The 26,722-nt window shown below is 40.3% G+C and overlaps 1 protein-coding gene across 1 annotated transcript; it reads right to left on the bottom strand.

Annotated features, from left to right (window-relative positions):
- Positions 1-4,987: 4,987 nt before the first annotated feature.
- Positions 4,988-22,460, bottom strand: hdlbpa (high density lipoprotein binding protein a). Its single transcript, XM_071926216.2, has 28 exons — positions 22,375-22,460; positions 20,766-20,837; positions 18,628-18,740; positions 18,341-18,507; positions 15,972-16,187; positions 15,646-15,852; positions 14,421-14,636; positions 14,029-14,235; positions 13,824-13,931; positions 13,633-13,737; positions 11,872-11,950; positions 11,591-11,730; positions 11,402-11,506; positions 11,121-11,234; positions 10,910-10,996; positions 10,686-10,817; positions 10,373-10,591; positions 9,561-9,782; positions 9,239-9,457; positions 9,003-9,141; positions 8,758-8,909; positions 8,564-8,668; positions 8,338-8,472; positions 7,698-7,841; positions 7,180-7,359; positions 6,838-6,954; positions 6,566-6,706; positions 4,988-6,470 (listed from the first exon to the last, which is right to left on the bottom strand). The coding sequence occupies exons 3-28, from the start codon at positions 18,701-18,703 to the stop codon at positions 6,381-6,383; spliced, it is 3,822 nt and encodes a 1,273-aa protein (XP_071782317.2). The 5' UTR covers positions 18,704-18,740; positions 20,766-20,837; positions 22,375-22,460; the 3' UTR covers positions 4,988-6,380.
- Positions 22,461-26,722: the final 4,262 nt, after the last annotated feature.

Genomic DNA, 26,722 nt, shown 5'->3' with positions numbered 1-26,722 from the left:
CCTTGCTTCTTTCCAACAAAAATACTAAAGGTGTGCAGACTGTCCATTCTGCTGCTAATGTTAAAAGTTTAAATCTTAGGCCAGGCTTAGGGAAATAGTAGTCATGTGCCCCGTCAACGGATTCAAGAATGCAGTGAAATGTGATGGGTGATCTTGAACTCGGCCCAGCCAAACCAAACCCAACCTATAGGGCAAATCATGAGGCAAGTTGGATGGGGTTTTTTGATGGAAGTCTTTAAGTTCAGCGAAATTTCAAATAACCAAGCCTTTTCTGGGGCTGTGTCAGGGAACATTGTATCCTCCTTACTCTCCATGACTCACTTCTGAATATGTTGCCTCTCATCATTTGATTGAGCTCTGCCAGTCTCGATCGCAGGGGATTCCAGTCTGCCTCCGCCATTTACTGGCTGGGCCAAAAAAATCCAAATTGACCTAGAGGGACACACAAATGGCTGTTTCTTGGCAAACAGGATATGAAAATTAGGGATTCAAGCAGGCACACATTTATGCAATTTCTGTATTTTTTTTTTTCTATGTCAAAATTACAGAAAAGTTTTGGATGAATACCGTGGTCATAATATTCAACTCCTCAAGGATGTATTCCAGCACACTAGATATAGGCTCTCACCCTCATAACTAATGCATGAGGTTGTTATACAACTAATTTGTTCGATAAATTTGTTGAAGTGGGAATGTAGAATGTAAAACATGCCTAGAAATCACCACAAGATTCATTTCTGTATCTCAATGGGAAATTCTCTGTATAGCAGTAAACGACATTCTCACATCATTGGGTGCATATGCACAACAATTTACTGAATAAAGCATCTCTGTTGCACAAAATATCAATCTATGGGTCTGTTTTCCTTTGCACAGACCTCCAGGAAAAAACGTCATTTAATTTAAGCTAAAATTTACCTGGATCTAGCAATGGCAGTCAGAAACGGAGAGGAAACATACAGCCTACGGTCTTCCCTTTCCAACCAGCATGGGCATATTCCTTCCAGAACTTACTGCATTTGAAATAGTTACACAAAATAATCAAGTGTAACTTGATTAAGGCTGTGTCATATAAAGTAATGTTCAATAAATACATAAAATAATGCAGCTAAAAGTGCTCTTACTCTTTAACATATTAAAATGTTAGATATCAGTACAATATGAGGGATGGGGGGTTATTTTTGGCTAAAATATTTGATCTATTTCTGGTCCAATTTCAGTCAATATTTTAACAAGATAGATGAGGAGACTTGAACAATCTGAGCAAATTGATATTGACTGCAAAGTGTCAAGACTGGTCATGGTCTAATATTTGGAAGTACTTGTTTGGAAACTGCACTTTCTTTGTGCCCAGACTCAGCCTTGAAGGGTCTGGGCTGGTTGCTGCTGCTGAGAAGAGAATATCAACTTCAAGTCTATCAATGCCATCTAGTGGATGGGAGAAATTCTCCCCTTGCACTCTTCATAACACAGACTGTGGCTCTTTGATGCTATACTACATACAATATTATAATGTTAATGAGTGCTACTAGTACAAACAGGCTAATTTATGGACTGGGATCATATACCAAGGTCACAATATTATTTGTTTTTCAATGTTGAATTCATAATATAACGTTGCTTTGAAATAAAAACTAAAATAAAACCAAAGCATGGCAGGAGAAGATTACTTAATTCTTCTTTATGGACACAGTACATAATGTAAATATGAACAACTGGAAAACTTTGCAACCAAAACAGATCCATATTTTGAGTTATAATGAATTTAGAAAGTTGACAAACTTATTGAAAGTGCACCATCTGTATTTTCACTACTCATGATAGGAGGGTGATAGTTTACTTTTTCACTGAAATGTTAGGAAATTAACTGAATATTCATATTCTAATGTGCTCAGGTTTTCTAGAGGACAGTTCACCCCACACATGACAATCCCATATGTGTTGAATGGACTCTAATAGGTCTGTGAGCTTTGTTTGCAAGAAAGACATTAACTCAAATCCATCTTGGCTGGCAAAAAAAGGAATTTTGTCGCAAATGCATGCAACATCATGAGAATGAATAGTTCAACAAATTTAATGGAAAAGAGTTTCTAATTGGGTGGTGGGGGTGAAAGACAGAGAAAAAGAAAGAGAGAAACAGAGAGAGAGAGAAAGAGCGAGAGAAAGAGATAACAGGCTACTTGGCTGTGTTTAGTCACAAGATGCATAAGTAGATGGCAGCAGAGGCAGGTAATAAGATGGCAAATGCCCAGAGACACAAACCACCACTCCAATGTTTCTTTCATTTTAAGAATCAAAACCATATTACCTTCCAGGCAACCTCAACGGGCAAAGAGATACCCGAGGCCACCTGGATCCCACTCCAAAGAGTTAGCCAAGACAATTTCCCTCAAATCACCTCTCTATCTTAATCTGACAGCCAGACTCGATTACAAGGCGTAAAAATTGCTTTTCTCCCCACCAGCAGTCGTTGGGAAATTATCTTAATTGTGTCATGATTATGCCTCAAAGCTCTGGTGAGAGGTTTACGTTCCTCCTTTCAAACACACAGGAACGTTTCATGAGTCTTGAGAGTGCGTCTCTATCAGGTTTCAAGATGAGAGAAGATGAGAGAAAAATAAATTCATATCCACTCTTTTCTGTCTGTCCAAGTATTTATCGATCCATCTCACGCACACACGCACACACGCACACACACATACACACGTAACCCACAAACGGGGGGCATTCTAAAATGCCTAATATTGAAAGAGCTTAACAAGGCAAAAATATTTAACATTGATGACAGATTAGCCTTGAGGGAGTTTGAATAGGTTGGAAAAGTAGTTAAGTATTAAGTTTAGAGGAACAATGGCATTTTTTTTTAGTTCATCTCATGTTATTGCAATCTTAGAGCGACCTATAGTCGCTTTAAGCAAAAGAGAATGGTGAAACTCTTTGTTTGCTGAGTATGCTGCCTGCACCAGGAAAATCTGGATAGGAGGGGTAGTGAATGGATACCACTGTCGTTTCCCTCGACAAATACTGCTGAAGTGCCCTTGAGCAAGGCACTTAACACCCAATTGCTCAAGAGGGACTGCTCAGTGGCCAACAGCAGAGGACTGTGGTTATATCAGGCAGCTTCCATGGATGAGTGTGTATAACTGTGTGAGTGTTTAGCAGAGTGTTGCTGAAAAGATCCCATATACCCAGCAAACCTTCCCTGGCTAAATGGACGTTAAAACATATCAAGTAAAATATACACCACCATATACATCACCACACTAAATTGTCAAACTGTAAAGCTGTGTGTAGATACACAACACTAGACTAACTGGAATTAAATAACTATCCCTTGTGCTAGTGCAGTTTTGTAGGGTCAGACTGATATATCAGGCTGAAATTTCGCTTCTACTAAAAATTGGATATTGGCCAGTCAGTGCCATCCACTTCTGTTATGATGGATATGATGCAGTTTGTCTGACTACATAGTTACTATATAACTGATCAATACTAAACTAGTTATCTATGTAAAACTGTTCATCTGGATTGATACTAAAGTAACATTTTATTTTACATTGATGAATACCATTAATATGATAAATATGATGATGCTGATCAGAATAATTACAATAATCACACTACTACTACTACTACTACTACTAATAATAATAATAATAATAATAATAATAATAGATCATTCTCCTGTGTTTCAGAAACTTCATGTCCCATGGTCTAACAGCTGTTTCAGAGGCTTTTCACCCCTGCCAAGAATAAATTATGGGGAAACACTTAATAATTATATTTGGGAGGGTAAACTGTTGGCATGAAAATGGTCAGATTTAAAGATATTGAATATTGGCGTAAAATATCAGCTTCCAGCAGCTTCAATTCAAAAACAATAGTATTGGTATTGGCCTTCAAAAACCCACAGGCTGTCAGTTGGACCCTGCTGTTCAGGGTGAGAGACAGGGTAAAAAGCTGGCTTGGATGGAGACTATACTTGAATTATACTTGCATGTGAATGTCTGCTGTGTGTCTCTCATACTGTGTGAGTGTCTCAGTTTATCTCATATGTAACATCTCACTATGATGGAGAGCAGAGGCAGAGGAGGGTGAGGCGACCTGTGCGGTCACTGTGGTGAAGAGAGATCGCCTCACTGTGGCTGGATTGACATTGCAACACTGGAGACTTCACCAGTAGTTGCCATTTGTTTCCAGTTCATCACTTCAGTAGAAAACCAGGATGATTGTCTACTGCAGCATGTGAAAAATCGGCGCATGCATTGAGTGTTTTCTCACTTATCTTGCATGTGATTTTGTCCAAATTAGAGGTGAAGTAGGCGAGTTTGTAGTTTTCATTAATTCGGTCAGGTTTTACATGGACAAGCCATGTGGTCATGCAAGTATAGGTGACCTACTGGAAAAAATAAAAATAATCCAAATTTGCAGGTGTGACAAAAATGCTCTTGACATTTTCAGTCATGTTAAGCTTGGCTCCTCTTTGGGAGCCAGCTCAGTTAGTTAAGCATGTTTGATTTGGTAATGTAATGCAGACTGTCAGCCTTGACAACAAACAGTGACAACCTTATAGTCTTCAAAACAAATTAAGTGCTCAGAAAGATATCCTGGACTTTTAACTCTAAGTGTGCACATGGTGTGCACTAGTTCCTGGATCAGTACCTGACCGTTGAACTATCATGTTTTATGACCAGTTGCTTGTGATGAATTTTATTTCCTCGTGTTTCTTGTACAAACTCACCTTAGGCACTGCCCTCTTCCCACCTCTTTCCAATATGAAGCATGCCAAATGTTATTTAAGGTCTTGAATGCAACTGAGATACTTTGATCATCAAAACATAAGGCATGAGCATTTGTGATAACCTGCTATAGTTATTAGTTTTAGTCCTGCCATTTGCACATATTTAAGTGTTTTCATGTGAAGCAGCTAAAGGTGAATATGAGTAAACTCCATCCTTTATAAAAGACACAAGTCTGCACAACCAAAAAAGGTTTTCAATTTTTATTGACTTTTTGGACAATTTCATTTCCAGTGTCATCCATAATCGTTCACTTCTATGGTATTTGCATAATCTTTCATTCAAGGCTAGAAGGATATAAACCAAGATAGGCTGATGCTAGATGTTGAAATAGCAGCTAGCAAGCTAAATCTGCACTCCTCAAGCAAAATGAGACATTCCGTGAATGAAACTAAGTGCAACAACTGGGGCAAATGTTCCAACAGCTTTCAAAGGAACAATAAACATACCTTCCAGTTCTCCATTAAAAATTAACCTTGACATCATCTCTACCTGGTTTGTATCATTCTAGCTGTAAGGCTGATAAAAAGGGCCATTGCTATTTAACAGAACAATCTGCATAGCAACTGGAAGACAAAGGGACTGGACACTGACCCAATACCAAGGATGAGTAACACAGGACATCACTAGACAGATAATTGGCACAAGGTGGTCTGCTCTTTTGCTCACAAACATGATCATATTGTTAACGTAGAGTGATACAATTTTGAATGTCAAAAAATAAAAGTGTGGAAAAAGTTCATTCAACAGTTAGTGTGAGGTTTGATACATTGGAGCTCTAGGCCTAGTGTTGTAAGAAACGGTATAGTTCTGGCATGATCTCCAAAGCATCTGGCAGTTTGAGTGTGTGCCATTCTGCAGTGGCTGAAACCTCTTCAAACAAATTTGACCAATTCATAAGGCTACAAGGTACATGCCACTACTTGACCATATTCACAGAAGCACAGTTACAAGCAAATGGGAAAGATGTGACAGAGGACAATCACTACAATGTGCTTGAAGGCTAACAACTGACAAATTTCACTCAGCTACATGAGGAAAGCAGGAGGGGAGGGGGTTACTGAAACAGCTGGCCCCAACATTGGTCAGGCATCATGTCTGGACATGTTACCAGCAGTAATTCAATCCCTTTGCCCCACCCTGCGAAGGCAACTAAGAGAAGGGCAGCTCAGTAAATTTAAGAAACTCTGTGAAGTCGTCTGGCCACCTTTGAATTTGGTATAACAATTCAAACCACAATGAAATGTTAGGTCTAATCAACATTTAAACTTGAGTCTTTTACTGACGGTATAGACTAAACCGCAACATCTCTCACAATACCTTGATTTTTTTTTGTTTTTTTTTTTGCAGAAGACAGTATTATTGAATGCAGATACAAAGCTCACAAGTCAATTACAGTTTCCAAAAGCACTTTAGACTTCATGATGAATCTGCAAAGGCAGACCAGGATAAGTAGACAGAGAAGCATGACATTCTCAGAACTGAAGACTTTTAGGGTCAGCGGTCAGTCCAGGTCAAGAGGGGACGATGAAGGGGAAGATTGTGTCCGGTTGAGTTTGGGCCCATCTGTAGCAGCACAGCTTAGAAGCGCTTGGGTCCCCAGGGAGAGGCCTTGGTGGCCACTGGGGCTCCAAAGCTAGGGAAATCTTCAGAGCTGCTCATATCTGGAGCCTAAAGACAAATAAAACCCAACATGATTAACTGGGGTTAATCAGACTCAATTCAAGTTTCATAAAAAGTCAAAATGTTCTGTGAAAATGCCTCACCTTCTCACTGCCAGTGGTCCAGGGGGCCTCTCTCACCACGAAGCCCTTGGATGGGCCGCGGGGTTCATCCATGGCAGAAGCACTGCTCCCAGAGGGCCTCATGTAAGCCGACTTTGCCTCACTCTCAACGACATCTGCCATCTGAAAAAGTGGCACAAGCGTAAAGTGCATCAGTAAACATGTCAAAACTAGTTACAGTATCTACTGGAAGGTCAACAGTTGTAATGTATGGAAGAATGAATGTGTTGTTGTGATGTATGAAAAACGCTTACGTATTCCTCTTCCAGGTTAAGGAGATGGTCGATGGCTTCATCCACAAGCTCAGGACGACCCGTGACTGTCACAAGGTTTGGGTCTGCAGCTCCACTCTGGGGAAACCTGAGATCAACCTAAAAACAAGAGACACAATACCAAGCCATGTCAAAGACTGGATGCTCTAGCAAGCCATCACTGGACCAAAAAAAAAAAATTAACACATTGTATATTTTTACAATGTATAACGGTGATCAAGTTAATTTTAATGGGGAAAGGCTTGATTTTGACAACTGCTCCCTTTTCAATTCCATGTTTTTTGCCATTCATAAGGACATTGCCCGTCGTATCAAAAGCCTCACCTTAAACTCATCCATGATCTTGCGGATGCCCTTGCCACGCGCTCCGATAATGCGGGCATGGACCCTGCTGTCCAGGGTGATGTCCTCAGAGATCATCTCCTCCAGCTCATCCACAATAGCCTGGATGGCATCTCGTGCAGCGGTGGCTTTGTGCTCATACCCTGTAATGGTAATCTGATCCTGTGGAGAAACAGCAGCCAACTCAACATGACACCCTGTAGCAGTACCTTTGAATTAAATGAAGCCGGGCATTTGAAACATTCCATCTCACTGTTTGATGATTGCATGAGAGCATCATGAGCAACCCATAAAAGGCAAAATTGTAAGCTGAGATGCATTTCCCCCCCCTTTATTTAGGGAAGTGTGCCAAGCTAAATTGGTAATTTAGCACCACCTGCTGTGCTGATGCATTTCCCTTAAAGGATCAAAATATAACCTACAGACAAAAAGCGTACCCTATACCCTCTGCATCTGTGAGGGGATAAACCAATTTGTTTTCAGTGAGTGAAACACTATACCTGGTTTTCGTCATTCTTCTCTGGGAACTGGATGTTAACATCATGTTCAGTGCGGATGGTGGTAATAATGGCACCTTTGCGGCCGATAATCTTGGGGTGATACTTGGGGTCCACAGTGATGGTCAACTTGAAGCTCCTGAGTGCCTGTAGTAGGTTTGATATAAATATTACTTGGGGTTCAAGCTCCAGCAAGGCTGAAACCATGTTTCTTTTCTATTATCTTATAATCTCTCCTGCTGTCACTTTAAGAGAAAAAAAAACACTCCTCTCCAGTAACACCCCTTTTCGATAACCAGAATGATCATTACTGTCCTTGAATTTAAACCCCAACTGCTCCAATAAAGCTGAAGTATGCAAAATATCAACATGCTATAACCACTTCCAACATACCATTCAAACCACACAGAATTGTTTTCATCACACATTTTACTGTACTCTCCTGATGTATAAACTAAACTGAATGCATAGTATAACATCCATTCAACATGCTTGCTTTGGTGAAGCGAGCCAAATCTGTCTACTGAACCTTTTTAAAATTCAGTACACCAAAAAATCCTATTGATCAGCAGGTACAACAGGGATAGCCGACTATTTGGACATAGGCTTCAAGTCCCATCTGAATACTGTACGCAACACTAACCCGATCCTCCTGCTCAGCCTGCAGCTCTTTGACGCGCTCCTGGAGGCCCTCTTTGGCGCGGTCTAGGTGATTGGCCAAGCCAGTGATGGAGATTATATCAGACTGCAGCTCAGGAGCAGGCACTTGAATATTTACCTGGGGGAAGAACAGTGAAATCTTACTAAATTATAGCCAAATGAAATCCCGTGCACACCACCAAACAAGCACACAACAGCTCAGTGCAAACCTCAAATTCATCCATCATCTTGCGAATTCCACTTCCTTTCTGTCCAATGATGTAACGGTGAAGCTCAAAAGGCACTTCCACCTCAATAGTGACAGGAACCAAAGCCTTAGAAAAGAGAGAGAGTTTAAATGATGCCAAGTGAACAAAGCAAAGATTTCATGAGAAATAAATCAAGTTCTGTTATGAATGCTGACCTTCAATGCTTCCACAGCAGCCTCACACCGTTCTTTGCGGCCAGAAATCACAATCACGTCACACTTCTTAGGTGCAGCTGGATCAATGGGCTCCTTCACTTCTCCATTGGCCTCTCCATTCTCCTGTACAGGAGCCTCAGCAGGAGGAGCAGCTAAAAAGGAATCGATCAGACAAAATTTGATCAGAAAATCAAAGTCTCTGTAAGGACAGCATCCACAACACTTCCGACTGATCGTTCCTTTACCTTGAGGGTCCTCGCGGTCTGGGAACTTAATCTGTACATTGTGATCTCTGGTGATCTGCTGGATCCTTGAGCCCTTGGGACCCATGATGGAACGGTGGAACTTCTGAGTAATGACACACTCAATGGTCACTTGAGCGTCCTGGAAATCAAAAGGGTCAAAGGGAATCACTCAAATGAATCATAGATTTCGCAAAATCACAAAAAGAACTAATGGAAGCAAGCCAGTGTTCACTCACCAAGTCCTCAATGATCTCCTGCATGCGCTTTTTGGCTGCCTCCACACAGTCTTTGGCTCCCTTGAGGGTGACCTTCTCGCTCTGAGAACCAGTGCGAGGGAAACTCACCATCACACCACCGTACTCATCAGCAAGGTCCCTAAGGACTTGGCCGCGGCGAGCCACAAAGTAGCGATGGTGCTTGGGATCAACCATCATTAGATCCTCCACGACGTTATCCTGACCGAAAAGTAAATTTGTTCAATATTCAAGCATTATAAAAAGGGAGCCAAAGTTTGGCTGGCACTGACCAGCTATGTTCAAAACTCATTAGGAGCCTTACCAAACTCTTGATGAGTTCCTCCAGCTCCTTCTGCGCCTCACGCACCGCCTCTTCTGTGCCAATCACAGTGATCAGCTCCTGGTCTTGGTCCTCTGCAGTGGGGAAAATGATCCTGGCGCCGGTGCTGTCACGAACCTTACGGATGTTTCCGCCACCTTTCCCGATGAGGAACTTGTGGTACTCTGGCTTCGCACGCAGCTCGGCGGTGTGACTCTTCGTTTGCTGGATAAGATGTTATAACATTAATTAAACAGTTAAAGTCAGTGGTCTGAAAAAACAAAAAATCTATTTCAGGTCACCCTAAATATGCTTTAGTCACAACCCTGCCATATCTGATTAAGGAGGTGGGCAGACAAGAAGCTCTTACTAACTTCAAAGTTACAAAACCCATCATACCCAAACTCAATTCAAAACCCTCAATGTTCAACATTTTAAAGCAAGGAAATTATGGTTTTAATGGGTGATTGGTTTAATGACTTGTATTCATTCTGAAACAAGAAAACTGCAGCACCTGGGACATCCTGGTAGCTCAGTGGTCTAAGGCGCGCATACCATGTAACCACAACGTCCTGGGTTTGAATCTAGCCAAGGACCTTTGTCGCATGTTACACCCCCCCCCCCCCCCCCCACCACCACCACCACCACTCCATTTAGCCTCATATCCTGTGACTAGCTATGAACATTTTTGCTGTCATTATTTTGACTGCTGAAAGGACTCTTTGCTTCATCAGTCCTACATTAAGACATGCTGAGAACTTCTTTCAAAGAAGTACCTCCTGGCTTTCCCATAACATTATTTCTTAAATACAAACCTTCTCCTCTGCCAAGGCAAGCAGTTGCTGCTTGGCTTTCTCCACCTCCTCAACAGGGCCTCGGATGGTGACCTTATCGATGCCTGAGCCCTCAGTGGGGAAGTGGATGTGCACACCACCACACTCTTCCATGATTGAGCGCACAAAGCGGCCCTTTGACCCAATCAAGGAGTTGTGTAGCTTGGAGGGAATGGAAACCTCCATCTCTGTGATGTTTGCCTGAACATAATTGAGACATCAGTTAGGCACACCTAGTAGATGTATACCCATCTGTCAAAGCCTCTTGGACGCACTGAGGGGTAGGGGGGCTTACCAGCTCCTTCTGAATGGCCAAAATGCGATTTCGGGCAACCTCACAGTTTGCCTTCTTGCCGGTTATGACAATCATCTCGGAGTTGCTGTTCTCGGCAGGCAGATCAATTTTTGTGTTTGTTTCCTCACGAATCTAGAAAGCAAAAGAATGAAACTATCATTGTCAAATGAACTTTGAAAGACTGACAACTTCATTCAACTAAGTGTATATTCTCTTAGATATACCTTCTTGATATTTGATCCTCCTTTTCCAATTATGTTCTTATGGAATTGCTTGAAGATGGGGACTGAGACAGAGAAGCTGTTCTCCACCTGGCAATGACAATCACAGAAGGAATGAACACTCAATTACACTTTGTTACGGCATTCACAACTACTGTAATAAGATAAAACATGAGTAAAGAAAAACCAAAAAAAGTATCCTAAATAGATATACCATTTCAGCCACAATCTTCTGCATGAACTTGGAGCATTTCTCCACCTCAGTGCGCGGGCCCCGAAGCTGAACGATGTCACTTTTCTGTGCCGGGTCGGGGAAATTGATGATGACCTTGAACAAATAATTTTTAAAGTTAGGCAACTGAAATGGGTTCAGTACAGAGAAAACAATTCCAGTATTTCCCCCCCACACACACAAGCCACTCAGTAACAACTAAATATAAATACTGCAGTCCAACAGACATGTGATCTGGGGAATTTCCTTCCTTAACAACTCACCTCGGGGAATTTGTCGCGCACTTCTTTTATCTTCTCCCCTTTTTGCCCGATGATGGCTCTGTGAAAACGCTGTTCAATGATCAGGTCCTTTGTACGCTCGTTCTCCTGTGAGAGATAATAAATTCAGTAACGGCCCACACAGAGATCCCATTTGCAACATCTTGACATTAAACCCGAGTTTTTACCAACCATGCGTGACGCCAGCTCAAGCAGCTCCTTCTTGGCTTCCTGCACACCCTGGGGATCCCCCTCAATGCGGATCAGGTTGCTTTTCTCATTGTCAGGGGGGATGCGGACAGTCACCTTGTGCAGCTCTTTGATGCGGTTGACTATAAATAAATAAATTAATGAATGAGTAAATGGTTGAGGGAGGAGGAAGGATTTTGATGCAATTTTTGTTGCACTGTCTGCAACTTAACAGACCAGCCTCTGGCATTACAGTGCTTAAACAACAGTAACACGGTACTTACTGTTAACACCACCTTTTCCAATTAGATGTCTGTGGAATTTGGGGTCCACACTAATCTCTGTATAATCCATACGGCTCACCTGTTAGGTGAAAGCAAACAAAAGGAAGATATGTGACAAAGATTGTGAGTAACAAGAAATCAAATAACAGAATGTGTGAATGGTTGCTTAATTCTCAGCATTGTCTTATGTTGAGCCTCAGTTCATAAAATAACCAAAAGTCCACATTTGAGTGAAAATTTGAAAGACACATTTTCATTTTTGACCTCCAGAACTTTTCATATAACTTCTACCTCTTGGCTAGAAGATGTACTGTTCTCTTAAATTGACATTTTGGGTATTTGTGCCGAACTTCAGTTTCGTTTTACTTAATCTACTTTTACTGAATTTAGTTTCTAGCACTTGACTTTGGGATTAGAAACTTGATCTTTTTGACTGGGAACTACAGTATGTCTTGGACCAAATGACTTGTGACTCCACTAAGTGTGATTCAAGTAGGGCTGCAGCTATCGATTATTTTAGTAATCGAGTATTCTACCGATTATTCCATCGATTAATCGAGTAATCGGATAAGAAATACTTTTGCTTTATTAAAGAGCACTAGTAAATATACAAAAGAGAAAAGCTGTCCGCACGAAGCTGTCCATACGACACTGTGATTTACTGAAAACGAGGTGAAATAATAATTATTATTGATATTTATTACTAGGCCTAAATATCATACAAGTTCATAAGACTGGCTAATGTACATTTATTTGCTATGTTGAAGGGTTGCCCTACACCTGCTGACCCTACTCACTGCAATCAAACTAAACTGAATATACCTGCTGTATTGGACTGGTGCATTTTAGGCTCCAATTGCTACTTACACCACCTGATATTTTGCTTTCTGGGGTATTTTATGCATCACTGTGAGGGGAGTAGGTGTGTGTGTGTGTGTGTGTGTGTATGTGTATATGTGTGTGTGACTATCATAATAATAACATGAATGAAGCTCAGGCTTTCACAAATTGACTGCAGCATTTTATTTTCTGTGGTTATTTTCTTGAGCAAAACTTAGGGACATCATAACTAGCCACCATATTGATTTACGTTCTTAACTAGCCATTACATATAGCCATAATTAACGTACATTCTTTACTAGCCTTCATCTCATCCCGTTTTAATATTAAGTGCTGACTGCGCCCACCCGGGCCAGTTTCGGCGTACGCCGGTAGCAATTACAAGTGGACCCTATCCTACAGTCCCTGCTCTCAGCGGAGGGAGGGAGCTACGCTGTGTGGGAAGCGCTGTGACCGTCAGACCCCTCTGGATTAGACAAGCAAGTAGAGAAAACCGGCATCAGCCGAACCAATTTATTGCCAAATGCTTTGGGATTCAACACATTAACATTGCTTCCCATGGTCAGAAAAAGTCGGCAGATTTGTCGCTAGTCGCTTTTGAGAAATAAAGTCGCCAGGGGGGTCTGAAAAGTCGCTAAGTCTAGCGACAAAGTCGCCAAGTTGGCAACACTGGATCCGAAACTTTGGACACTTTCTGTCGTTTTCTCTGGCCTGTCTCTTCTCTTCGCCCCTCGCTATTTTCTCTCTCTTTCTCCAGCGCGTTGTGCAACAGTAATAATCATCCGTGCGAAACACTGAGCGTGTATATAGTTATATGGATTAAACGAAGCTTCGATGCAAAGAATTTGCATCGATGATTTTTAGTAATCGAGTTACTCGAGTTTCTCGAGGAATCGTTTCAGCCCTAGATTCAAGTCTTACCAGATCTGTAACAATGGCTTCAATCTGGCTCTGCACCATCTGCAAGTCTTTGGTGGGACCCTCCAGGGTGATCTTATCCTCTCCCTCAGTGAACTCAATGTGCACCTGAGAACAAAACAGGATAAAAAAATGAATTAAATCCTATAGAGTTGTAAAATTACTACAATTAAGAAGTCCATCATTCCACAAACCTTGGGCATTTGTTGGGTAATCTTGGCCAAGTTCTGCCCCTTCTTGCCAATAATGAAACGATGAAGCCAGGAAGGAGCTGAGACCGAGGAAACAGTATAGCTGTTGGCCTGCAAATAGAAATGGGGTTTTTATGTTACTCCCTGTCACATTTTCAATAATGGAGGTCAATGGTACATCACAAGGTCCTTTCAAAATGTTCCATACCTTGGCATAAACTTCAGTGAGGGCCTGACCCAGCCGGTCTGGCTCCCCACGAAGGATGACAGTTTCTGAGCTGCTGTCAGAAGGTGGGATCTCAACCGAGACACCAGTTCTCTCCAAGATCTCCTGCAGGGTGTTTCCCTTGGGGCCGATCACATACTTGTGCTGAGACTTCTTAACTTCCACTGCAATGGTAGTGGCATTCTTCTTCTGCAATAGATAAAAGAGTAGATCAGGGACTGTCTTGGTTTTTTTTTAGACTGTCAGAGAGGGCCCAAAGATGACAATATGTCTAGGGTTTTAAAGTAATGTTCAACCTAAGAAAAGTAATGTAAAGATTCAGTATTGTAATCTGTATCAACACAACTTTTCCTTGTAATGGTTTATCTACATACCTTCTCTTCATAAACCTTCTTGATCATAGCCACAGCAAGGGCCACCTGCTCCTTTTCCCCAGTGATGACAATCTCCGTCTTGTTGACGCTGGGAGGGGGGACGTTGATGCGGGCACCAGTTTCCTGCATCATCTCACCTACAAGCTTATTGTAGGCCCCGGTGAGGAATGGGTGGTACACCTTGTCGATGTTCACCCTCTCCACAGCACGCTTGTCCTGAATGAGACAGTAGAATAGGGGGAGGTGGAAAAGAAAGTAATAAATCAGCCACTGTCAAGAATCAACTTCACTTAAAGCGATAATTTACTCCTTGACACTGATGCCAGTGCAACTGGGTGACTCTCAACAGACCAACCATGACAGTGACTATTTGCATGTCATAAATCAACAATAAATAATTTATTCAGTACCAAAGTTCCTCATGATTCAGTGAATGATTAAATTAGATTAACATTTAGATGTTTTAATGCATTTTTGACCCAAATTCATATTACCGAAAGATGTCCCTCTGTAATAAATCAAGAACATCTCCAAATATTCCAATAATAAATGCCATTTAAAAAAAAAAACCCTCATGAAATGCTACATTAAAAATGAAATTCCTGTACGAATGCAAGTGAGGATTTGCATTATAACACACAATAAAAACAAAACAAACACCTCTTACTGCTCGATAGCTTCATGTCCCCTTCCTATCCCATAAAATTTTATAACTACAATTTGATGTCTGATGATGCTTCAGTGAAAAGATTCTGCACAATGGGTGGGAAAATATCGGTATCAGCCTCAATTTTAAAAAAATAAAAATTTAATAATATATATATATATAATATATATCAGTGCATCACAACTAAGTTTCATGAGAACTACTCTCCCAGCTCCTTTCTCAAGTGAGAAAACTGCCTGGTGAAGACAGGTATGCTTCAAAAACCATTTTAATTACATCGTTCATCCTTCATGATTACAAAACAGAGCTAACAAGCCATAATGTTCTCATCTCATTTGTTTGTCACAGTTAACGCCCTCTTGGGCATTACTATATTTAGGTTTAGAAATTCTATGAAATCAACACAGGCACCATCCCATTCAATATCAAGGGAGCGCTCTCTTAAGTATCACAGACTTAAGCCCTTGTTTTCTGTTTGTAGCTTTGGGAGAAGAAAAAAAAAAACCTTTAATGTAGCAGTTTCTATAGCGATCAGGTTGTCTGAGGGTGACATGTTACCTGCTCAGCAGAGATCAACAGGATCTCATGCTTTGCCTTCTCCAGGCCCTCCTTGGTGCCAGAGATCTTAATCTGGTTGCTGGGGTCGTCAGGTCGCGGGATTTGGATTTTGGTGGCAGTCTTGAGCTCTAACTCCTGAAGCTTCTCCCCATTTTTACCAATGACAAAACGGTGGTGCTCCTTGGGGATGGCAACAGTAGCTGAAGCCTGTTATAATAAAAAAAAAAAAAACACTACAGTTGGCACTGCTGTCTTTAATTCAAATTAGTTTTCAAAATAGCCATCCATTTTAGAAAATTATAATTCACAAAGACACATTTCTTGACCTGAGTCTGCAGTCGGGACACAATCTCCTTACGGGCCTTCATCACGGCATCCAACTTCCCAGACACCATGATGGAGAGGCCCTGATCTTTAGCCATGGAGAGTTCCAGGTGGGCGCCGGTCTTATGCATGATGTCCACACAGACCTTCGCTTGATCTCCTTCCCCGAACTGGTTGATGTCCTTGTACTTGCGCTCTTCCAGTGGCACATGGAAAACCTAGTTCATGAGGAAAAGAAACATTTAAAAGTCATATCTGTTTCGAGGAAAACGTATAATTGACCAAGTAGAAATGCCTAACACTCAATCTATAATGCAAACATAAGTAAAAATGGAGCCCAGCCAGTGAAAACCAAACCATGTTTTGAGATGTGTACTAGCAATGACTGAAGTAGCTTGCTGTGTCACACCATTTTATTCATTTATCTCAATAAATGAATCTAAAAGTTGGAAGTTTCTAGCTCTCAAGAGCAAATGGACAGAGGAAAGCCAAGCCTAACCAAAAACAAGGGCTGAACTAAAGTCATTAAAAATTCTTAATTATGGGCTTTCACATATTACAGAGTCAAATCCTTGTTTTTGCATACATGCACGAAAGGGCTTACAGCCATGATAATATAGGCAGGCTACCAACAGCATTGTGCCAAACCAAATTACTCATAAAAACCAGTAGGACAAGTTTAAAAATGCTGTTGAAATGCAGTGTCAAAAGTACACCTTCATACTTGAGATTGTTGTGTTGACTGTTGAGTCTGTGCAATAATAATTTAAGAACATTTGTGCCACACCGTGGAATAAACCATGGGGCCACTAACATAGTAGTTCACATTAATAAAAAATATTCTATATGATAGACACATACTGAGAGGTGGAGTTAAGCAGGGAAAAACACAACAGCAGGATACACACTTCACTTGTATTTCGGTTAGGCTTGTCATTATGTGAACCCATTGGTCTGTTTTCACTGTTGGCAGACTGAAATTCATAACTTTGTAAGATAAGAGACTCATAGCAAAGTTTGCCAGTGGGCCATTTCATTTCCCCAAGATAGGTCATGTGCCTCTACAACCACCTGTGAATACAAATATCGTGAGCTTCCAACAGACAGAAGAGGACCTTTGATATCAAATTAAAATCCAGAGTTGTTAATGATTTAAATTGAATAAAATATTACTACAATATAGCAAATGGGGAAAAAATAACCAAAAATTCATACATTCTACATTTCTAGTCTGTGGCACGGTAAAGAAAAATAACTGACAAAAATGGCAATTTAAGGCATTCCTTTAAATTACAGTTTAGTGTAATTTAATTGGGCTAAAAAGTAAGAAAACCTCCACAAAATATTGGGCTACACTATAAATTGTGCTACGCAGCAGATTAGACAAATGGGCACAATAAGAAAATTCATGAATTTTAGAAATGTATTCCATAATACCCTCACAGTGAATATGGTCTCAACCCAGCTTCACCACAAAGTCGTTAGTCACATTGCTTGTATAGGCTAATAAGTGTTCTTCCAAAAAGGACATAGTGTTTCTATTCAGATCAATCCATCTGTGCTTACAAACTTGTCATTCAGGTTCAAGAGAAAGAAAAACCCACCCAAACAAACAAAAAAAACAGCTACTGGTGATGTACCTTGCATTTCTGGGACTATTTGTCTATTTTTTCTTATTCGTTAACTTGCCAATCTTAGATGACATGATGTCGAGATTATATTTTCAGCACAGTTACAATGGAGTTTAATACGATAACATATTTTGCATTATCTTAAACATTAAACGTCAGGTTTTGGCATCAGTCCCTCAGAGTAAAAGAGCCTGGGCTTCTTTCTAGACTCAGCACTTTGCACTGACATTCAGCAATCATACTGGGAGAAATCCATTGTAGAAGAAGAAGAAATACTAATTTCTTCACCAACAGTAGCCTCAATAGACTATAATGCAGTGCAGCCACAAGACACATTGCATTTTACAAAAATAAGTGACTCTCGTTTTTTGTCAACTAAACCCCCCCCCCCCCCCCCCAAAAAAAAACACAACAAAAAAAAACACCTTGCTTGCAATTACCAGCTCTCTCCACCTACACACATACTGAATGTAAAGGGTTTAGGCACATTCTCTGGGGGTTGTCAAAATGCATTCTGGGAAATGTAGGACACCACTAACTGAAGTAGAAGTCGGTGCACCAAAAAAGTAAATTACAACACTTCATCACAAAACAACTCTTGGAACGCGTGGAACATCACAGACCGATGATTTATAACAGCGTAAGAGTATCCCAGGGTGGAATTTTTCTTATCCCTTCATTTGACTGTTTTGTTGAACACTGTGCCAGAATTGCTGCAGCGCCTCCTAAAAATGTTATACCTGGGTGATTACAGAAGACTTCAGAGGACGGATCTTAGATGTCCAGGCGTTGGCCGTTTCCTGGGTCCCCTCAGGTGAGGCTGCCTTCTCGGGCAGAGGGGGGAAGGCATCCTTGTAGGTAGGAAGGGATTCTTCATCCCCCGCACCACTGGGTCCTGCCACAGCAGCTGAACACACAGACAGGAAAAGATATAGACAGAGACAAGTCCATTTAAGAGCTCCGTGTTTGTATTTTAAATCAAATGTGGCCCTAAAATCCAGTTATCCACCCCAGAGCAAATACTCACCACCACTCTGCTCTGGCAAGAGCCCACTGCGGTGCTCATTAAAGCTTTCCTGCGTAAGTACAGCGACTGAGCTCATGGTCAAAATCCCACGTTAACAGAGTCCGAGTGTGCCACTGGAATGAAAGTTAAGTTATTGACGTTAAAAGAGGGAAATACTCCACAATAACAAAATTCACAAGATTCAAGTACTTAATTAGTGCTTACCAATACAGAGTATTTTATACAGAGTATTTTTCCTTAATATAGGCCATTTTGGCCTGCTGCTTAATTTTACAAAGAAATAAAAAATTTGGGGGGTAAGAATGCTTGGTGTCAATCTAACCAATATGGCATCATCACATCTGATAATCTATACACATCAAATAGTGCTGTAGTTCTGCTCTGTTCTTGGCATTTCTGGGCTGCCGAACAACAATTTAGCATGCCTCTTGAAAGTGTTAGATACACAGGTTTAGCATGATAAACAAGCTTATCAATGGGTGGACTTTGATATTGTCGCCATTATCTAATCTACCTTTATCAAAACAATCCATGCTTCTCAAAGAATAATCTCAGTTCTCGTCATTTATCATATCAGCACTGAGTGAATCTATGTTCAGATTGACAAAAGTAAAACAGATTATGCCTCAGTATCAGCAAGAAAACCACAGTTGTGTGGGGAGTGCCATGAGTACAATTTGCCTTTGAAGAAGAAACCAGTTAGTCTTCTGTTCAACTGTCCATGTCCAGTGCTATTCTGAGTATTGCAGCTAGGTGAGCAGGCTTCAAGGTTAAGAGGATTTCCCCACTGACCCCTCAGTATGTCCACATAGGATGGGATTAAAGCAAAAATCCACCTTAACAAAGAATTCATGAATGCCATGTCTGTGATCTGTGTGAACATGAATAATTCTCTCCAAAGCAAGAAACCAAGACAACCAAGCCTCTAGTCTATGACATCAGCAAAAGAAAAAACTTGAAGCCACTTTGATAGCTGAATTGGAGATAGATTTTGTGGATGGCCTTTACCTCCAATTCACCTCGCACCCCACTGTAGCCCTAACATGTACGAAACAAAAAAATTAACTTGACCTACACAGCAAATTTCCAGGTATTAATAATAGGTGTTGGAATGTGGAATAATCAACATTTTAAGTTTTTAATACTTTCACAGTTACATTAACACTGACAATTTTGCTCTGTAGAGGGGAGATAACGCCCGACTGCTCTGTCTAAAGCTTGTTTACAGTTCACCATCAATGATGAAGCTCTAGACGATATCATCAAGAGTCATGGCTCTCTTGTTTCTGGCTGGTGGAGCGACTTAAATTCTAACGAACAAAAGAGCAGAGGTATGTGAATTATTTTAGGGTAGATTTTGCCCCCAGGCATGCCTGCAATTCATCTGCAAAACAGAAAGATAACTCCCAGATGTCGTGGAGAACTGGTCGACATTTACATTTACAGTTTTTCCACAGAACAGGCAATTGAGGGAACTTCACTACAAGCTTGAACATGGAGGTAGCCAGTTTAGCAGTTGGGAATTCTTGGAGTAGGCCGTTTCCCCCCCTACACAAACTTCAGAACACCCTTTCTGTGGCCTCTTCCTTGTCAGGCTTCGTAAACTTAAGGCTGCTCTGCCCAGTTCTCACTAGTGCTTGCAGACCCTGTTGCTAGTGTATGTCTGCAACAACCCTGCAGTTAAAATGGTATGATCAAGCATCTGAAATTGGGACAATATATTTATCCAATTATAATAGAATAGAATAATTCAGTATCTGGAGTTGTGGGGGTACTGTTGTTTCTGAGACTCAGGTCCTCTCCTTGCCCCAGTTGCACTACCTCTTTTGGTAGGTGTTGCCGTTTTAGAAGATAGCACTTTATTGATCCCCTAGATAGAATGGCTCTTATTTGGATATTTATATCATGATATATGGACAATTGTGCTGCAATTGTAATTGTTGATTTGGAGGGCTGACTGAGCAATAAGGCCAGAAGATTAATTTTCCCCACTATATTTATATTTTTGTAATTATAGGAACAAATTTCTAGCTGTAGGGGCCCACCACAGTTATATGAAGGTAAACAGAACAATATGTTGTTAAATGCATATGATTAAGTGTCAAGTCCTTACAGAGCTCATAGTAATAAGATCTTACCAGCTAAATGGTCAGTTACCAGATAATCCGTCCTGTAAAGCTGCCAGTTCGCGTCAGCCTGCCAGCTTTTGCCTGAAGACCACAAAGACAAAAATAATTTGTGAAGACAAGAAATTCTTATGTAGTGCAACTTGAAGATGGGTGTTTGCTTTCACAAGCAGGGGTTCGGGTAACCAGTACAGTATCTTACATTCGTGGAAAACCAAAGCAATGGATATAAATAATAGTCGAGATCAGATGTAACAGTTTACTAGCTTCCTTTTGAGTATTTGGTGTAACAGTGTTAGTACAGACAAAATAGCTTTCTATAACATTAGTTAAGCAACTACTAACAGACTGCCCCCTTTGACACCACCAGCAATTACTGTGGTCAGTTTATGGATACAAATTACACTTATGTCTACAAAATACAAATGCACGAGGAACTTGATATACATGTGATATGTTCAATTGAAAATAAAGTTACAAAATTACAACATATTAAGATGCCAAGTGTTTTTGCTCAGACAAGCTTGTCATGGGCGTTGTGGTGGGTCAAGACTAGGAGCTAGTAAATCAGTCACGACATCCAACCTCACCAACACCACAAAGCTATATCTCAACTAAATTAGCTAAGAGTTAATTCGTGTTAAGCAACTCGGATCATTAAGGTTTCTCGATGATGCTAACAAGTTAACGTTAGCGTTAGCCAGCTCGTCAAGATTTTAATTAATTTAGCTACAGCGGGCCCGAAAAGTAGTTTACTAGTCCCAGCCATAGAGTATCTGTCTATACCCAAATCCCGGATTAAGGATTTAAGTAGCTGGTTAGCTACAGCGCTAACGTTAGCAAGTTAGCTAGCTACCAACGACATGGTAGAGTCAACGCTAGCTGGCGTCATGTTGGCTAGCGTTGATCAACCATCAACATTTTATTAAGATCAAGAAAAAAACTAACGTTATCTTAACTGTCGTGGGCAGTAAGATAACATCAAATACCTAGCAAATACGTGTGCCTCATAGCATTATTAGGATCTCCAATTATAAAATCACAGTGGCTTGGGATTACTAGCTCCACAGCCCAAGCTAGTTAGCCAACTTGCTAAAAACTTTGACCGTGGCGTGTGTGGTTGTGACACGTAGCTCGGCAGATAGCTATACGCTAACGTTAGGTAGCTTGGCTTACTCAAACTGACCAACACAAACTTCAAGCTGTACCTTAGCTAACGTTGGAACATTAAGATACCGTTGACTGAAAACAGGAATATAAAAAATAACTTTGTAATACTCGTAGATTCAAAGCATGTCATTACATTTTACCATAAATTAGCCAACGCTATCTGGCAGCATGCTCGTTACGTTAAAAGTATCAGTTGAACTGTAGCATTGGCGAGCTAATGTTAGCTAACATTACAGTTTGTACTACTAGCTCGCTAAGTCCACGTAGGCATAAGGAATACAGCTGAGCAGGGGAGAAATGACACGGAGTCAGGCCAGAGCACACTGTAGCTAGCTACACCAAGAAGCTGTTTTCCCAATAACCAGTACCACTTTGTCGGGTATATGGAAGGCAGAAGTCACATGCAATGTGAACATATCATGTTCAATAAGAAACGGTGTAAGATACTTACTTATTTTATGTTCTCGTCTGCCCTAAAGGTGCAGAAGCTGTGATGAAATTCCACTGGCGAGAAGGTGGGATCGAAGCCTGACCGATATATAGCAGTGCCGCCCACCAATCATGTCCTCCAACGTCATGTCAAAGAGTCCGATTACAAATAACTTGTTTCATGGACTGAAAAAGACTTGTATAACTTCTGAATATTTATTAAATTGTAAGCATCGAAAAGCATATAATGAAAATGTTCTTTTTCTCTGCACTTCACTGTTGAGAAACTTAGCCTAAAAATATGTTAACTGCTTACCTCTATCATGTCCAGAGGACCACATTTCATTCACGAAGAGGCCATTTGGATTGGCAAAGTTCAATTTTAATTTGTCAATTTATTTTTATTTTGTCAAATATCGGTGGATGGCATGTCATGTTGGTATATTGTGGTACTGTATGGCAAGACATGATGTTATATTGCCAAAGCAATCATGAATTAAATCCTTGATACCTTTTATATTCTCTAATCAATCACAGAATTTGATATAAAAAATAATGACAATTCAGTAGGGGGTCATATGTCATTGCCGAATGCACTTTCAGAGCCTTCTTTAGCACTTAAGCGTAATAGATGAGACATCCATTAATGATGACCTCATGCCAATCCTCTTCATTGCCATCAGGTTTCAAGTTAGGAATCTTTCAAGCTCAGGCCCATTTTTTAATCAATAGATGCTCTCAAACTGAGACAGACTGAAAAGCATTGCATTTGATAGGACAATGCTAGGCACGTGTTAAACAATCATGCAGTTTACTTTCTGGATAACATGGGCATGTAAACACTCTGAAACAACTTCAGCAAGGCTACATTAAAGTGGACATTTCAAAGTCCTATAGTTCACTGGGACCCAGCAGAAAATAACCTGACACCTTCAAATCAACTTCAAAACACTTTGGCAGGGATCAAAGTCAGCCAGAAACTCACATAAATTAAATCATTCTTTTTGAGTTACTCTTTAGAGTGATTTGATTTCATTCACAAAGAATGCATATGTCTCTCCAGGAACTGGTCCTAATCACTCACTAACTCACAAATTCTCTAAGTTGTTAATGCTTGAATATTGAAAGTACTCCAACCTGCAAGGAGACTGGCTGTCTGAACAAATCAATCAGTGAGTGAATGAGTTAGCATTTCAGATGCTTCACTTGGTGCGACATAGTTTCTTTGTATATCTGCCCATACATACTGAATCCCTTGCACTGAAAGGTCCAAATATACTGCAATGTATTGTTGTCTTTGACAAAGACAACAATATTAAAATGTGTCAGCTTGTTATAGTCTTCAACAATGAAGTGAGCATTATGTATTAAAGAAGAATATTGTTGCAGTCCATTCTTGGGAATTGTCTTCCTACAGCGTGGAATTCTTCAGTCAAATACTGTGTGTCTGGTAACTGTCTGAATGAGGTTCACATATACTGTCTCATGATAATTTGCATGGCCACTGTCAAGTAGAACATGAATCTAATGAAAAAATCCCAAAGACTGTTGCACCTATGAGCCATTTTATGGTGTTTTGGAGGTGCGCTGATGAAATAAAAGCAATCCTTTCATCAAGTTTTTGTAGTTTGTAAATATGAAGACCCGCCTACTACTGCAAAGACAAATAAGGATGTTCAACCGCTCCATATTGACACACTGTAGGCTTTTTGGTTTGTGTGTATATGGGTGGGGCATAGTGGGATTCTTCATTCATTATGTTGGAGAAGAAGAGTGGTTGATGGTAGCATATACTGTCATTGGCTATGAAATTCTCATTCCTGTGTAGGTGAAATGAATAAAACAGATAGATGAATGGATTGACTGACAGCCAAATGATTTGAGTTCGTTAAAAGAATCGTGCTTTGCATCTCTTTACTCAATCAAGATTTTCTCCCTGCCCTACAAAGGGTTCTGCACAGTTACCTATTGCCTACTGGAATGTACCTCAAGTATTTTAAGCTGCTTCTCTTGACTCCTTCACTACTGAGACAGCAGGTGTCCCATTTCTGAGTCGAGGAGGAAAGCAGGAGATAGCAGAGGAAAGGTATGAACATTTTTTTTAAACAAAGGTTACAGGGGTCAACAGTGCTGTGAAGCAGGAGGGGAGATATAATACGAACATCAATATTTCAACTGCAATTCACATCTACTAAACAAATTTCATCACACATGGGCATTGCCATAGGCATAGAATTCTAGGCCTTTTGAAAAGAATGAACACAGGGCACAAGACAGTGGGATACAGAAGACTATGAATCCAGACTTTTGCTCCTTCTCTCCAGTTAGGGACCTGAATCATCATCATCGTCGTCTTTCTCCTGTGTGTGAGTGTGTGTGTGTATGTGTGTGTGTGTGTGTGTGTGTGTGTGTGTGTGTGTGTGTGTCTGTGTCTGTGTTCTACTGATCATCAGAAATACAGAGCTTGTTTACATCAATCAGCTCATCTGTAAGTGTTTCAATTTAGAGTTTGAGTTAGAATATTTGCTTCAATCCCTGGCAGAGCCTAAGACTGTAGATTGTGGACCAGTGTGCCTGAACCAAGGCCTAGGGACTTGCATAAAGATGTGAGGGCTTTCATTATCTGTGACAGGGTCTAACAGCTGCCCTGTGATGGACTGGCGACGTGTCCAGGGTGTCTCCCTGCCTTCCACCCAGTGCATGCTGGGTAAGCTGCCGTCCCCTGGACCCTGAAAAGGAATAAGCAGGTAAAGACAATGAATGAATGAATGAATGAAAGAATGAGAATCTATAAGCTGGAATACTCAATAATGATCCCCATTCTAGAACTCCTAAGAAAGATTCCTTTGACTCTACCTCAAACATCTTTTGTTGTGTTGTATCATTGCATTGTATTATATTATTACATTGTATCATATCAGAGGTCAACACAGGTCAAATGAACTCTTGTGATGATTGGTGCCTTTGGCATCACTATATTGTTCAGGAATGACAAAAAAATGAAAACACTGATCTCTACTGATTATTATTATTATTACTACTATTATTATCATTATTATTATTATTATTATTAGTAGTAGTAGTAGTAGTAGTAGTAAAAGTAGTAGTAGTAGTAGTAGTAATAGAAGTAGCATAGAAGTAGTAGTAGTAGTAGTAGTAGTATTAGTAGTAGTAGTAGGCCTAGTAGTAGAAAAAGTAGTAGTAGTAGAAGTAGTATAGAAGTAGTAGTAGTATCAGTAGTAGTAGTAGTAGTAGTATTAGTAGTAGGCCTAGTAGTAGAAAAAGTAGTAGTAGTAGTAGTAGTAGTAGTAGTAGTAGTAGTAGAAGTAGTATAGAAGTAGTAGTAGTATCAGTAGTAGTAGTAGTAGTAGGCCTAGTAGTAGAAAAAGTAGTAGTAGTAGTAGTAGTAGTAGTAGTAGTAGTAGAAGTAGTATAGAAGTAGTAGTAGTATCAGTAGTAGTAGTAGTAGTAGGCCTAGTAGTAGAAAAAGTAGTAGTAGTAGTAGTAGTAATAGAAGTAGTATAGAAGTAGTAGTAGTATCAGTAGTAGTAGTAGTAGTAGTAGTAGTAGTAGTAGTAGTAGTAGTGGAAGTAGTATAGAAGTAGTAGTTGTATAGAGTAATATTAATATTATAAAATCTCAGTCCTTAGTTCTCTCAGTCAATTCTCACAATTCTCACAGAGCCATGAGCTCAATATATAAACTATGGGAACTGTAAACGCTGTTCTTTACCAGTAAGAATGAACTGAATATAGAATATAGAAAGAACACAGAGGGAATTAAGAATATTTTCTGAAGACGTACGCCACACGTTATGTTGTTATTGTGTCAGTTTTACCTTAATGTTCAGTTCGCCATCTTACATGGACTATTGAACAATTCTTAACTGTTCTGTATTTTAAATGAAAAACAAAGTTTCCAGCAGGGGGAGCTCCTTTACAATGCCAATAGAAGTTAGGCTACTATTTTTCCTTGCATTAGGCAATAAGCATGTTAGTTCAACCTGACCCCTACTCGACCATTCAACTGCTGCTGCAAAACAGCGGACATAGGTGCAACATAAGTAAACAAACTCATCATATTTGATGTAATCAAGTAGCTTTCAGAACATATAGGCACAGTAGGCAGGATATCTCTTCCACAGGATCCCCCCTCAAAAGACTTTTGGTAAACATGTTACACACACACATTATTGATTTTTCCTGTGCTCAAAGAATGTGTGTGATTTTGTCTCAGAGTGAATTTACAGCCTATGCATATCATTTGGAGGGGTTTAGAGAGACTAAAAAAAACGTATAAATGAGTTTCACATGATCTACGGGTGAGACTCTCATTAGCCCAAACTTGAATGAATTCTTAGTTCGCTTTGT

This window comes from Centroberyx gerrardi, chromosome 9 (genome assembly GCF_048128805.1).
Source record: "Centroberyx gerrardi isolate f3 chromosome 9, fCenGer3.hap1.cur.20231027, whole genome shotgun sequence".
NCBI lineage: Eukaryota > Metazoa > Chordata > Actinopteri > Beryciformes > Berycidae > Centroberyx > Centroberyx gerrardi.
The sequence above is the reverse complement of the archived record's forward strand: the minus strand, read 5'-3'. Positions and strand labels throughout refer to the sequence as shown.

Bases quoted from the DNA above. Each gene is read 5' to 3' on its own strand.
- hdlbpa (XM_071926216.2), bottom strand. From the start codon at position 18,703: ATGAGCTCAGTCGCTGTACTTACGCAGGAAAGCTTTAATGAGCACCGC. The intron at 15,853-15,971 runs GTCAAGAAATGT...TTATTATAACAG, and splicing joins TGTCCCGACTGCAGACTCAG to GCTTCAGCTACTGTTGCCAT. The intron at 14,637-15,645 runs GTAACATGTCAC...TGTCTCATTCAG, and splicing joins TGTTGATCTCTGCTGAGCAG to GACAAGCGTGCTGTGGAGAG.